The 14254-nt window shown below is 43.1% G+C and overlaps 1 protein-coding gene across 3 annotated transcripts in view; it reads right to left on the bottom strand.

The window, feature by feature from the left end:
• ABCC4 (ATP binding cassette subfamily C member 4 (PEL blood group)) overlaps positions 1 to 14254 on the bottom strand; it is a 187061-nt gene that overhangs the window by 99202 nt on the left and 73605 nt on the right. For all 3 annotated transcript variants that reach the window (XM_070471514.1, XM_070471515.1, XM_070471516.1), the window contains 4 exons: positions 12702 to 12951; positions 7931 to 8032; positions 4280 to 4369; positions 2688 to 2879 (listed from right to left, as the gene is read on the bottom strand). In XM_070471514.1, the coding sequence (XP_070327615.1) occupies positions 2688 to 2879; positions 4280 to 4369; positions 7931 to 8032; positions 12702 to 12951 (634 nt within the window). The remainder of the gene's footprint in view (positions 1 to 2687; positions 2880 to 4279; positions 4370 to 7930; positions 8033 to 12701; positions 12952 to 14254) is intronic.

Raw genomic sequence — 14254 nt, 5'->3', positions numbered from 1 at the left:
TGCCAAATGTGATTACTTCATGTTTTATTACAGAAATGTTTTCAGCTCAATGAACTTAAAACGCTTGCTTCAATTGGATCTAGTTATCATGTGTCTAGTTGTTATTAATGCATGTGATACACAAAATGCTTTTTCCTGTTTTATCTTCCAGGTGTGGAGGAGAGGAGTCACCTATTAGAAATATTTTTGTTTGTCTGTATGTATATATTTAGTTTGTATGCATTTATTTACTGAAAAACTAGCAGGTTTCCATTTTACTAAAGTTATGATGCTTACTGCAATAAACCCCTACACTTCCCTTACTTTACAAGAAAGGAAACAGACGCCTCAAATTACAGTCCAAGATGATGCTCTTCAGAGAACACACTTTTTCTTTTCCTACTACACATGTAGTCTGTCTCTACGAGTAAAAATACCCCCAGGGCACCTCTATTGTCTGCGACTGTCTTATGTCCATCCACTGAAACATGGATTCCAAAAGGAGATAAGCAGAGGCTGCAAAAACGCATTAAGTGGTTCCTAGGTGTCGTGCAGACCTGGCTGACCCCTTGGTAATCAGAGTCGTAACTGACATTTCAGAGCAGCAGCAAAACCTCTTGGAAACACTCTGACCCGATGTCCTCGTTTTGCTGCAGAAACGTGAGATGCCCAGACAGGTAACAGGACGTGTCCAAAGTGACAGCAGCCAAGTGAGAAAATCAGGGGAGGAACTTGGCTCCCTTCCTGCCAAGGAGGGAATGGGCATGAGGGGCCCTGCCTCTATGCTCTGACCACGCAGATAACAGGAGGGCAGCTGATGTTTACAAACGTCACATGACACACTTGTCACTGGGCAGCCCAGTCCTGCAGGGCTCCTTCCCAGAGTCTGTTACACATGCAGCCCCGAGGGTGTGTGAAGCCCCAGGACACTCCCCCACATTACGGGTCCGATCACCCCAAGAGGCTGCAGCAAAGCATTGACCATCCTGGATCTGAACCTGAACTACAGACGTAGAGATGGGGTGTTTCACCTCTCCAAGCTTCAGTTTTATCAACAACATAGAAAACACTGGTAAAACATTAATAACTTTTTATGTGTGCTTGCATGGGAATGACAGAGACAATTTGGACATCAACTCTGAATAAATGGGAGCTATTGTTCTTACTGGGACTTTCCAGGTGTCTCAGTGGTAAAGAAGCTGCCTGCCAATGCAGGCGACTCAAGATACGTGGGTTTGACCCCTGGGTCGGGATGATCCCTGGAGGAGGAAATGAAAACCTGCTCCAGTACTCTAGATTGCCTAGAGAATCCCATGGACAGAGGAGCCTGGTGGGTTCAGTTCATTGGGTCACAAACAGTGAGGCATGACTGAGGAGACTCGGCACACACATAGGTGTTCTTACTACTTTACATTTGTATTTCCCCTTTCCTTATAATATTTTTTTAAAAACCTACCTCAATCCTGCCAACCCTACATCATTTCTGCAAACAAAAAACCTATTTAAAACAACTCAGGAGAAAGAAATAGAAAAAAAAGAACAAGCAAACAATCCTCTTATGTCCACAAAATCATCAAATGCTACTCTATGATGCTCAAGCCAATGTTCAAGCAGAATAACTATTTCCTCACAGGTCTTCACCCCCACACCTTTGAAAGGCTTTCCAGTCTTTTTCCTCACAATATAAAAGAACAGTTGGATGCCCAGACTACACTGAACTGACCCGGGGGGAGCCCTTTAATGCTATTATTCCCTGATTTTTATAACCAAAGAAAATAACATAGCATCTAATCAGTATTTACCTTTTTCCCTTTCCTTCCAAATTATCAATATATTATCCTACAAAGTAAGCCCAGTTTGCATAACTAATTCCCTAATTTTATTTACTAAATCTCCATGTACAGTAAAATGTTTCAATTTCCATTTTCTGTGAAACACAATACCGTTTCTGAAAACAATCTCTCCTCCAGTGAATATAGGCTGTATTAAGAAGAAATGTTAAAGGAGTCCTTTTTCTTTAATTACTAAGGAAAAGCAAAGTGGAGAGGAAAACCTAGAGACAGAAAAGGACCAAGGAGGCATCAACCAGGCGCAGGAGGCAGATCTCATGTGGAGTCCAACAATGGTGAATGAAAGAGGTTTCTCAGTGAGATGATCAACAACATGTAAGCATGATGAGAAAGCTGGTGACAGTCAGGAATTTGGGTTATTTTTCAGGTGAAATAATATGGTCTCTTTTCAGTCTCTGAGAGAAAAACTAATGAAATATTTACTGATGAACTAATCTGAGGTCTAGAATCTGCTCCAGAATAGTCTGGGGTGGGGGTGGGGCAGGCAGGGGGCAGGCAGAGGGCAGGAGTGGAGATGCAGCAAGACTGGCCACCATCTGATCCTGGGTGAACCTGGGGTGGGTACATGAGGGTTCATTACATTGTGCCATTTTTATGAAGTTTTGTAATTGTGCCCTAAAAGAGAAGTGAAAGTGAATGAAACTGCAAAAAGGTGAAACAATCCCCACCCCAAAAAAGGTATTCTGTGTCGTTACGACATCAGAATTCAAACAGTAGCATGTGTGTGTGCATGTTCGTGAGAAAACCAGCTTCAAGTATTAAGCAACACTAAAAGATCTTCTAACAGATCTTGCAGCTTAAACCAACACGATTATCATTTGAAATCTGAGCATATGCAACTCAGAAGTCATTACTCACCTTTTTCAAAGCACAAGCCTTTATTACTTTTTCATATCGTTCTTTTTCATATTTCTTCCCAAATAAAATGTTACTCCTCACAGTTCCTGAGAACACCCAGGGCTGCTGAGAAACATACGCGATCCTCCCGTGCACGCTGACCTGTCCCTGGTTCAAGGGCAGCTCCCCCAGCACAGCGCTCAACAGTGAGGACTGAAACAGACAGCAACACACACATGTGAACAGGCAGCACTCAGGACAGAACACGCCCGGCAGCACAGCCGACCCCACCCTGGTGCTTGATAGAACCCTTTCATTTAGAACAGGACAAAGTACAGTTCTGGCAGTTGCAGGGGGAATAAAAAAAAAAAAATAACACTATTGATCAATATAAACTAATAAATGAATGTATTCGGTTGATAAGTAATGTTATTATTAATAAACACTAAAACAACCTAAACGGGTTTCCCTGGTGGCTCAGACAGTAAAGAGTCCACCTGCAATGCAGGAGACCTGGGTTCCATGCCTGGGTGGGGAAGATCCCCTAGAGGAGGGCATGGCAACCCACTCCAGTATTCTTGCCTGGAGAATCCCCATGGACGGAGGAACCTGGCGAGCTACAGTCCATGGGGTAGCAAAGAGTCAGACACGACTGAGTGACTAAGCACAGCATAACAACCTAAACTGCCCAATAGTTTCTCCCAAATGAAATGCTAAACTCAGCGAAGACTAATTAAGAATGTTTAACACCCTGAACAAACAAAACAGCCCAGCAGGATGTGTGGTTCATGTATCTGATGTTTAATTCAGCTCTTCCTGCATCCCAGGCATCCTTTACTTATCTGTTCTTAAGTTTTCTGTGACTAACATATCCAAAGATGGTTATTTTTTCCAAAAAAAACCTCTGGAGTCATGTTTCAAAAAAGTCCACCGTACAGCAACTCATCACCATCTCATGTACATATCCCTCATTTAGAACTCTGTGTTTTGTTCTTTCAGACTAGGTTCATATGCACATGTCATTCAAATCTTGTCTACAGAAGTGGTGTGTCTGTATCCACACATCACAACACTACCACACTGGGCTGAAATAATCTGTTTGCCCCGGAACCTGGTTGCCTCTGGAGGGCAGAGACACTGGAATCTTGCTCTCATCTGTACCTTTAGCTCCAGCACATGGCTACACATTCACTACCCTGGGCAAGGATGGGACCAAGTCATGTCATGGGAGGAAATGCTCAAAATTCCCAGAAGAGCCTTTCCAATCTCCAAACTTCCTGGATGGACAACCGTCACAAAAAGAAGACCCCTCTAACTCATTCTGTCCTGAACAGCTGTCAAAATAATTTCCTTCACTGACACGTCAAGAGCCTGACAAGCAGTTTCCAAATGTGCAACGTGAAGCACCAAAAAGGAAAGCGGTGTGCATTTATCCAGATTTATCTGGCCACGAGACCGTCTTGAAAAACTAATGTTCCATGGAACACATCTAGAGAAAACACTGTTCTAGACACCCTCAATTCAACGTGAATTATACACACCTCCGGGCTCAACTCAGAATTTAACACGGGTTGTGGCGTTACATCAAGCTGGCAAAAGGCATCACAACTTACCTTTCCTGCTCCCACAGGTCCGACCACAGCTAACAGTTCACCGGGTCTGACAGTAAAGGAAAGGCCTTGTAGGGTTGGGGTGTCTGATGCCTGCAAATATAAGTTAAGAAAACTTTGTTCATCTCAATAAAATAACACAAAGAACTCTGAAAAGTGGAGAAAATAAGATATCATTGATATGCAAATATAACCCATATTTTCCTCCTTTCTGTTTTAAGATACTGAGCCTTGGTGGCCTTTATCCCAAAATATCTTTGAAACAGCTTTAGTTTGCCTTTAGGAAGGCTCCTTCTTTTTACCAGATTTCCATACAAACACTGTTCTAGACGCTCACTGGATTTAAGGACTGAAATGACAAGTCACGTGTTCAATATGTACCTGCATTTTGCACACTAACTTACTACAATAACATACTTAATTGAATATCCAATATGGGAGGTTTTTAAATCAATTGTGAATTGTGGTTATGTCAACTTCAGTACTGTCCACAAGGTGGCAGAATACATACACATCATGCCTGTTCCTCTACTAATAATTTGCCATCTCCTCTCACCTCTGTATTTTCACTTGGTAAAGAATGAGTCTTACTAATGCTCAGCAAGCAGCAGGTCACTTTATATGATATAGTTGCTCTTGGTAAATAAAGTTGCATAAATGGTACTCAAGGCTCCAATTTAACCAGAGCTGTAGTTTCACACCAAAAACAAAACAAAACCAAAAAAGGGGGAGGGAACCAGGTATAACATCATGGGTCAGTAATAATGCCTCAATTTTATCTCTCTTACATGCTAAACAGAGAACAAAGCACCTCTACTGTAAAACCAAAACAAACCAGGGAGTTATGTGTGATGGTAAAGAATCCAACACAAAGGAGAAGAACAAAGTATTCATCATGCATCATTCAATCACAGGTCATGTTCGTGAACAAACTTAAGGGTGCATGTATGTGTCATTACATATACTGTATCCTTAACTGCTAATTTTTCTAAAAGTAGTTAAATGTGATTACATAAAATGCCCAAAGACTAATAAAAGATAATGTTCTAAATGGAAAATTTCTCTGGAAAAAAACTCAACTGATGATATAGTCACTTACTAAAAAAAAATAATTATTTATATAATCAAAATAACTAGCCCTAGATTTTAAAAGAGACATCTTTTTACTCCTTTCTTTTTAACTGACCCCTGGATTTTCCTCTCACAATGGTTCATAATTCTGTGGATAAAATACAGAAGCATAGCTTCCTGTTGCAACCCTTCACTTGGTCAGGGCAAAATTTATGACTTCCTCTTTGTTCGGGCCTGAGGCTTTTCATTATTAAAATACTAGCCCCAGGTTTCATAGGAATTACAAAGAGGCTAGATTGTAATACATAAGAAACATTTTTAAAGCATCCTCCAAATTCTTTATTCTTCTCTAACATTCAGGGCTTCTATTTTACTACTTTTCACTCAGCTAAGGCTAAAAATAGTGAGCCACCCCTGTCACCAACCCTCACAGTTTGTCAGGGCCAGACACTCAATTTCCGCCCTGTTCAGGCTTCAGGGTTGGGCACTGCTCTGCTGTGCCCAGAAGGGTGCAGCACTGCACTGCTCACTGCTGCTCGGTCCCCTCCCGTCTTGGTTATCCAGGCTCAGGAGATGCTGGCTCAGAAGCATCATCAGCTGAGCCCCACTCTAGCTCATGAGTGAGACCCGGATCCCGAGATGAATATCTCATGATATTCATGCTGGTCATGGAGGGGAGCAGGTTACAAAGCTCAGGTCTTCCTCCAGCCTCCCAGCCCAGCAGGGGCTTCATTCAGACTTAGCATCTCCAATGTCAGTGTCCCTCCTCCCTCCCAAGGGCTCTCTCACCTATGACCTAACCTGACAACCCCTAATTACTAATGACCCCAGCAAGGGACACATTCCTTCCACAGGCAAGGTCAGAAAGCGGTGATGTGCTGTAATGCAAATTGCACAGAAGTATCAGAACATGATTAACTTCTTTGGACTAAGAGCAAAAGAGTTCATTTTAAGTTTGGAACAAGATAAATTTGGTAATGTTAGCATTTACATAGTAGCCCTTATAATGGAATTTTAATGCTGTTTTCCATAAATGCTTCAACTGTATTATGATGAGAAATACAAAAATAGGAGGGAAAATCTATAACATTAAGCTAGGAGCAACTATCAGGTTGGAAAAGTTATCTTGTTTGAATTTCCATGTGCAAAAGCTGTAGGGGTATACGACCGTTCTGTAGGTGCAGAGGCAGGTACTGAATCTGAAGCAGTGGCACAATATGTAGTGTCACACACTCAAGTGGCACACTATGTAATGTCACAGGCAGGAAAACACATAAGTCTGCAGGGTCTAGACACTTGCACTGTGGTCCCCAGTGCCACCAGCAGAGAGGGTCTTCCACGGTCTGCAAGTAATTCCCTGCATGGAACTCCCTTCTCCTGGGCCATGTGTTCTATCTACCCTACTATCCTATGCCACCCCCTGATTAATTCCCTGATAGCTCAGTTGGTAAAGAATCTGCCTGCAATGCAGGAGACTCCGGTTGTTTCCAGGGTCAGGCAGAAAAGGTTGAGAAGGGACAGGCTACCCACTGCAGCATTCCTGGGCCTCCCTTGTGACTCAGCTGGTAAAGAGACCGCCTGCAATGCGGGAGACTCGGGATCAAACCCTGGGTTGGGAAGATCCCCTGAAGAACGGAAAGGCTACCCACTCCAGTGTTCTGGCCCAGAGAATTCCATGGATTGTATAGTCCATGGGGTCGCAAAGAGTCAGACACAACTGAGTGACTTTAACTTTCACTTCCACACCAGTGCAGGGGAGGATGTGCACAGAGAACCATGGAACCATGGAGGTGGAAACTTTTAGTCACTGGTAAAGGGGGAGGCACTGCGTGTACAATTTTGAGAGTGGTCCTTGTTGCTTTTTCTGCTTGCTTTTTGTGAAAGTGCTCGCTATGCCCACCTGCTGTCTCCTCCTGGCCCCTGGCTGCCAACAAACTAGCTGGAACCATGCAGAAGCTTAGGATGGGGGGGCCGCCACCCTAACTCACAGCAACCAACTCAGCAGTAAAGAATCTGCCTGCAATGCAGGAGACAAGTGTTCAACCCTGAGTCAGTAAGATCCCCTGGAGTAGGAAATGGCAACCCACTCCAGTATTCTTGTCTAAGAAATCCCATGGACAAAAGAGCCTGGAGAACTACAGTCCATGTGGTTGCAAAGAGTCAGACAGGGCAGGGCACGCAAGCATGGTCTTGCTAGGCTGCAATGATGGTCTGACAACATCAAGGCAAAAAATGTACACTGATTCCAAAAAACCTGCTGTCTTTAATGACTGGTTGTATATTTGTTGGTTAACCAGTATTACAACTGAGGCATTTTCTCTCCAATGCTGCAAATTCTACCATTACAAACATATGTACTTTAAGTTCCAAATGGGTTAATAGTTCTCTTGAGAGCCACACGTCAAATGTCCTAGGATGATTTCACACTGAATCTCTATCACATGCAAACATTACTCCTCACTGAGAATTTTTGATAACATACTTTCAGTAAATGAATAAATCACATTTATGCAATATATAAAACCTCAATATTCTCCAAGAAACCTTTCAGCAGTCAAGATCTTGTAATAGAAGGTTTGCTACCTTATCCCAAAAAGCAGTGCAATCTTGCACATTCACGATCATTTTACCATCTGATGGTAGTTGCGAGTGGAACTGTGTTATCTCATCAAGTAACAGGAAGTTCTACAGAAGAAGGAAACACATAGATTAGATTATTTAAACTATAGGAACAAAGAATAAACAAAACGAATTGCTTCCTTAGAATCTCCAATAAAAAAAATTTATGCAGCCTACATACTGCTATGCCAACTGTATGTAATGTGTAGTTTACACTAGAACAAACCAGGTAACACATACAATATTATATACTATTATAGCAACATACAATGAAGTATATGTATATATACACACATATATACACATTATTATAATAGCATACAATAAACTATATTATATATATACACATTATTATAATAACATGCAACAAAGTATATTATAAATATATATACATACATGGAACTTGTTCTGGGGACAATTGTAAATCCCACTCAAAAAATATCGTAAGGTCCTAACCCCAAATACTTCAAAACATGACTTTATTTGGAAATAGGGTTGTTGCAGATGTATAATCAATTAAGGTGAGCTCACAGTGGATAGGGTGGGCACTGGACCCAATAAGATTGGTGTCCTTATAAGAAGAGACACAGAGACAGAAAATAACTATGTGATTATGGAAACAGAGGCTGGAGTGATGGCAGTTACAAGTCAAGGAGTTCCAAGGTTTGCCTGCAAATTCCTAAGCCAACAGAGGAGAGGCAGTGAGTTACCCTTGTAGGATTCAGGGGGATCCTGACCCTGCTGACATCTTGGTTCCAGACTTTTAGGCTCCAAGGCTGTGAAACAACATAATTTTGTGGTTTTAAGCCACCAAGTTTGGGGTACTTTTTATGGCAGCTCCAGGAAATCCATTCTGAGACTTAAAAGGACTCTTGCATGAGAGGAAACACAAAATATCCTTGTAAGCATCTTGGGTAATTGTAAACAACTTGTAAGCAGGACGGGTAATTCTAGGACCAAGAGGCAAACCGAATCCCCACCAACACAGGTGGCAACTGACACAACATGTGAGGAAGTTTGAGAAACAGAACAACACATGAGCAGGAACCTTCTCTCTGCTAAACATCATGAACAGCCTTCAAGTCCTTGACATCCTCATCTATTGTGCCACAAAGCTACAAATGTGTTTGCACCTTGAACTTCAAAAGAACAACTGGTAAAAACAGCATAAAAACCTGCTTCTGTGCAGGAAAAGGAAGAAGAGATCCCTGCATCTCTCCAGAGACCAGCTGGTGGGAGTCACAATCCACTTGTTCCCTCCTCCTCTCATCCAGGCACCCCGAGAACCTGGACACGGGGCACGGATACTCCTACCCGCCCCGAGCCTGTGTCCAGCAGGAGGAAGGACAGACGGACGGTGGTCTGAGCACTCCTCTGCAAACTCTCAACCACCGCAGCCGAGTTCTCTCTCCACACCACCTCTCCCATCGTCAGCCATGTACCAGTTCTCGCCTGTTCTGACACAGTTTATCTCTCTGCCAATTCTCTGTTCCTCTTGAAACAACATAATTTCAGCATCTCACTCACTATAATTATTTAAAATACTGATATATCTTTTTTATTTTTTTTGCTGGTTCTTTCCCTAGCCCTCCCCACCACCACTGACCCTACCTCAACACCACTCCCTCTTGATCCCTTTACAGCACGACTGAACGTGTCCACCACATTTAAATACCCACAATGTCCCACCAGCACCTAAGTCCACAGTCCCCAAGTGGCCACTCCCTAGACACCCTGAGTACTAATCTCATCCATCCTTCCAGTTCATCTCAAATGCTAATCCTCCTGGGAATCCGCTCAGAACCCTGGAGGCTGCCACCATCCTCCCCACCTTTGAAACCCCAGGGGGACAGTAAGTCATATAGAGAGGAGACACTGTCATTCATGCACTTACACTGTCCAACTTCAACTAAGACTGAGCCCTGCACAAAGTCAGCCCATCATAGGCATTAGCTAAAGGAAGAGACTGTACCATGTAGTGGTTGCATGGATTTTTCTGTCACTGACTGCATGGCTATAGCCTTACCCAGTCTGAGTTCACATAGCAGCAAGCAAAAGGTTGTATGTATATATTATCCAACTTGTCTAGACAGAAATTAAAATTTTAGCTTAAGCGTGTTACCAAAAAACTCAATATCCAGTGTGTGTATAGTCAACTAGAAATTCCTCACTTTCAAAAAAAACTGACTTAAAAAAAGAAAAAATTATGCCTTAAATGAAAAATTAAATTTATTGAGCATTTGTCCACACATAATAGGTCTGAGTGGGGAAAGACAGTATAAACTTCCAGAGGTTAAATGAGATTCCAACACATGACCAGCTTGTAAAGGAACCAAAAGTGCTGGCTGCATTTTTTTTTCCCCAGGGCTCAGGCTGATGAAAAAGCTGGAATTAAGTGGCCATTAGAGCCATGAAGTGCAGACCCAGAACAGGTCAGGCAGAAAAGTATCAACGTCAGAACTGCAGCCAAAAAGACGGACTTCCCAGTGGCTAGAAAGGGAAAACCTACATAGCTTTCTGAACAATATCAACCTCAGAGACATATTTCACTGGATATAAAAGACACTGAAGACTTTTGGTGCTTCTAAGTTAAGACAAGATATTTATAATCCTATTGCAGTAGCACAATGCCAAAACCTTCAGTCCACTTTTATTACTAAGAGAAAACTAAAGGGACCATTGCACCCCCTCCAAGGTGGGCAGGGGTGGAGGGTTTCCTTCCTAGGGCTCCCAGACATGACCTGAGCGGAAATCCTGGGCAATGACCACCCAGCCTATGGAGTCCCACCCTGCAATGGGGCAGCAGGACTCAATACCACACCTTGTTCTAAACTCTACATGCCTGCCATGCCTCCAGCCCACCTGTGATCAAACTTTGCCCAGTTCTGACCACTTGGGTCAGTAAACTCAGCTGACATTTTCTTCCACTCCTGCTGCCCTTTTTGCCTTCTAATTGGCCTTGAACACATCCAAGTGAGAGACAAGGAAGAAAAAAAACAAGTTCTTGTTCTTCTCCTTCCAGGTGACTTGCCAGCCCTAAAACTCAAAGCACCTCGGGACTTGAAACACTCCCAGGGAGTCAGCATCACTCTACCTGAAATGATGCTGGGCAGTGCAGAGCTGGCTGTGCATATACATGGAAGCCCTGGATCAGGGTAAACAAAAGTGCTGGGAGAGTGTCACGGGGCTGGAGGAGGTTCAGGAGCATTTGCTTAAATCAAAGACAGAGGAGAAGGTGACCCAGGGGGCCCAAACGAGTGAGCCAAGACATTCCACCATTCCACATGCCAGAAGGTACAAACAAGGTATTGGAACAGTGGTTTCAAAAAAAAAAGAAATCAGGCTTTGGGCAGAATCCTAGTTCTGTCATTTGAAAGCTGCGTGAGGATGGGTGAGCTATTTCACCTGTTACACAGGAACCTGTTTCCTTATCTGTAAAGTAGGGACATTAATGCTACTCTCATTCAAATGTTGTCGAGATTAAGTTAGATGATGTGTACAAGGTTTAAGAGATCCTGGACCACACAGGGAGCCCTGCAGCAGCGATAACGAAACCACAGCAACACAACACACGTGAAGCTTCCCTCTGGACAGGTCACCGTGTCACTGAGAACATTACTATGGTCCAAATTCATTCCTAAGTGTTCTGCTTCAAGATGTGAAAGCAGAAAGAAATTTTATTGAACTGTATGGACCATTCCTAACAGTGATGCTAGCAGCCCCATCAGAAAGAAAGATAAACTCAGGGGACCAGAACTGACCTCGTATGACTGATCTGTTTTAGGTGCAATGGTTTTTTTATACTACAGAAACTTCATAAAATATCTCAGCTTTTATGGCAAGACCAAAAAATAAAGTCAAAACCACAGCCAAAGCTAATTTCACTAGAGGTCTATTATTGGCCAACCATCACTGTGGAGACATGGGAACAAAACAAATTAGATGTTTTATAAAGCCCAAACACTTAAGTTCATGCCCAGGCCACCTCACAGAGCCAATTCATCCTCATTTTTGACTGATTCATAAAAACATAAATCCTTAAATATCTACAGGGTCTTATCTTGGTGATGGAAATTATTAATCTCTGGCAATTTAAAGACACTTTTTAAATAGAGAGCAGGACAGATTGTGGGTATGTTGGAATCTCAAGTTTGAAAGGAAGAGGGCAGCTAGAGAGGATTAAGTAGTAACAGAAAAAAGGCAGAGACAAAGAGGCAAATCAAAAGGGGAAGTTCAGAAATCAAGTGAAACATCTATGGAGGAAAGAATCTATTTTAGATACAAAGAACTAAGTGAATCTGAGGCCACTATTCCTGCCTAAGGAGCAGGGACCTCTCAGCAAGTTCCTCCCCTCCCAGCCCAGAGAGGAATCCTATTCACACCAGGACTGAGCACGGTCACTACCTAGTTATTCGAGGGAGCACAGGAGATGCAATCTGTTTGCTGCTCCTCCTTTCAAACAACTTAATCATCCTGCAGTCATCAAGAGCCTGTACCCCTGCGACTCACTACCGGCCGGCCGTAAGTGAGCAGAGATCATATGATATTTACAATGCACTCTGTATCAGAGGACAGGGGAGTGCTGAGACATTTCGGAATGACTGCCAGCCTTGGCACTAAGAAATGTAAACCTCAGCTAACTAAAACACATTGACACCAAATAAAAAGAGGCAAAAAAAAAAAAAAAAAGACACAAAATCCACCTACAACATAATAAAGTTAAGTGTTGGCAAACCTTGATCCTTCGGATGCTGACGAATGCCTCTGACGCCTTCTCAACAGCCGAAGGGAAGAAGAGGGTGACTGTCAACCGCACAGCCCCGTACAGCGACACTGCCACAAACACACGGCTGGCTGTGATCACGTTTCCAAGGAGCACGTAGGTGGTGAAGGTGACGAAAACGATGATTTTGCTCGCAACAAAAAATGATGCCAAATTCATTCCTCTGAGGTAGGAACTTCTCAGAATCTTGGAAATTTCTTTCCTGGGAAAAAAAGTGTAGGAAATAGGTTTTAAAAGAAGCATCGTCCAAGATATGAATTCAGCGCCCCGTGTGAGGGGCCCCTTTCTAGGGAATGGACACAAATTAAGATAATCCATCCCTCACGACGGAGATACTGCATACCAGGAAGCATTTAACCAGAGGCTTCCAGGGTGCTGTTGTGGATCTGTCAGGAGCCCTCTGGCCCTTATTGATTCCTGAATATTCAGGAATTAAGAGGAGAGGCATGCCTTTCCGGGGGCTGAGGAATCCAGGCATTTCTCATTCCAGTGGTAAGTACCCTCTTCCTTTTTATGAGCCAAATGGTAAAAGGGGATAATTTGCAGCTCTCTCTCTTTGATAGGGATCATCTTATGTTTTGTAAGTCTGGAATTTTAATCTTTGTCTTTGCTGAGAATAACCACCTGGTAAGACAGTATATATGCCCACGCCATGTTGATTAAAACACCTTTGCTCCATCAGAGCTTTGGTCCCCGTGTCTATCTTTCTTTCTCTCTCTCTCCCCTCTGTTTCTGGCTAATTAATTCCCTGCGCCTTCACCCACTCGAGGGGGCGCCCGGTGCCTCCGTGCAGCAGCGCGAGCCCTCAGAACAGGGATCTATTGGCTTTCCGCGTAAACTGTCAGCCTCTTTCTCTCTCTTACTCTCGGAACCACCAGGTTCCGGTCCATTAAAGGACCAACAAGCGCTATCAGCCTCTTCCTCTCTCTTGCTTTCTTATTGTTGACTCCGGACCACCAGGTTCCAGTCCATTAAAGGACCAACAAGTGGAACCCAGGTACAGGGACTCTGGTACAACACGGGTAAATCGGCTGGAAAGCCCCCTCACTTTTCTACTTTACTTCAGCACTTATTTAAAGTTCAGGGATTTTCGGTTTCACACCAGAGAATAGAGGCTTGCCTTCAGACAGTGGTTGAATGTAACCCTTGGTTCCCTAATGAAGGTAGTTCCGATAGATTTCTGGCCCCTATGGGCTCTCATTGAAACTGATTCTACAATTTCAAGATAATTCTAGCCCTCCTGATATTTGGCAACAGGCAGAACACTTATTACATGAACATATATTAGATGATGATACTTACAAAAGGCCCAATTAGAACAACAAAAGATACTTCAAGATTTTTCAACTAACCCCGGCCCTGTTGCTCCAAGGGCTCCTCCCCTGCCAGAGGGCACATATCCCAATTTCTCTCCCTCAATAAAACCTAATGATTTTGACAAAGACTCCCCTAAGACACCTTTTAACATTAAAACTGACAACACCTTTCTGAATAACAATAATCTA

Source organism: Odocoileus virginianus, chromosome 8 (assembly GCF_023699985.2).
Source record: "Odocoileus virginianus isolate 20LAN1187 ecotype Illinois chromosome 8, Ovbor_1.2, whole genome shotgun sequence".
Taxonomy (NCBI): Eukaryota; Metazoa; Chordata; class Mammalia; order Artiodactyla; family Cervidae; genus Odocoileus; species Odocoileus virginianus.
Note: the sequence above shows the minus strand (reverse complement) of the source record. Positions and strands in the feature narration are given on the sequence as shown.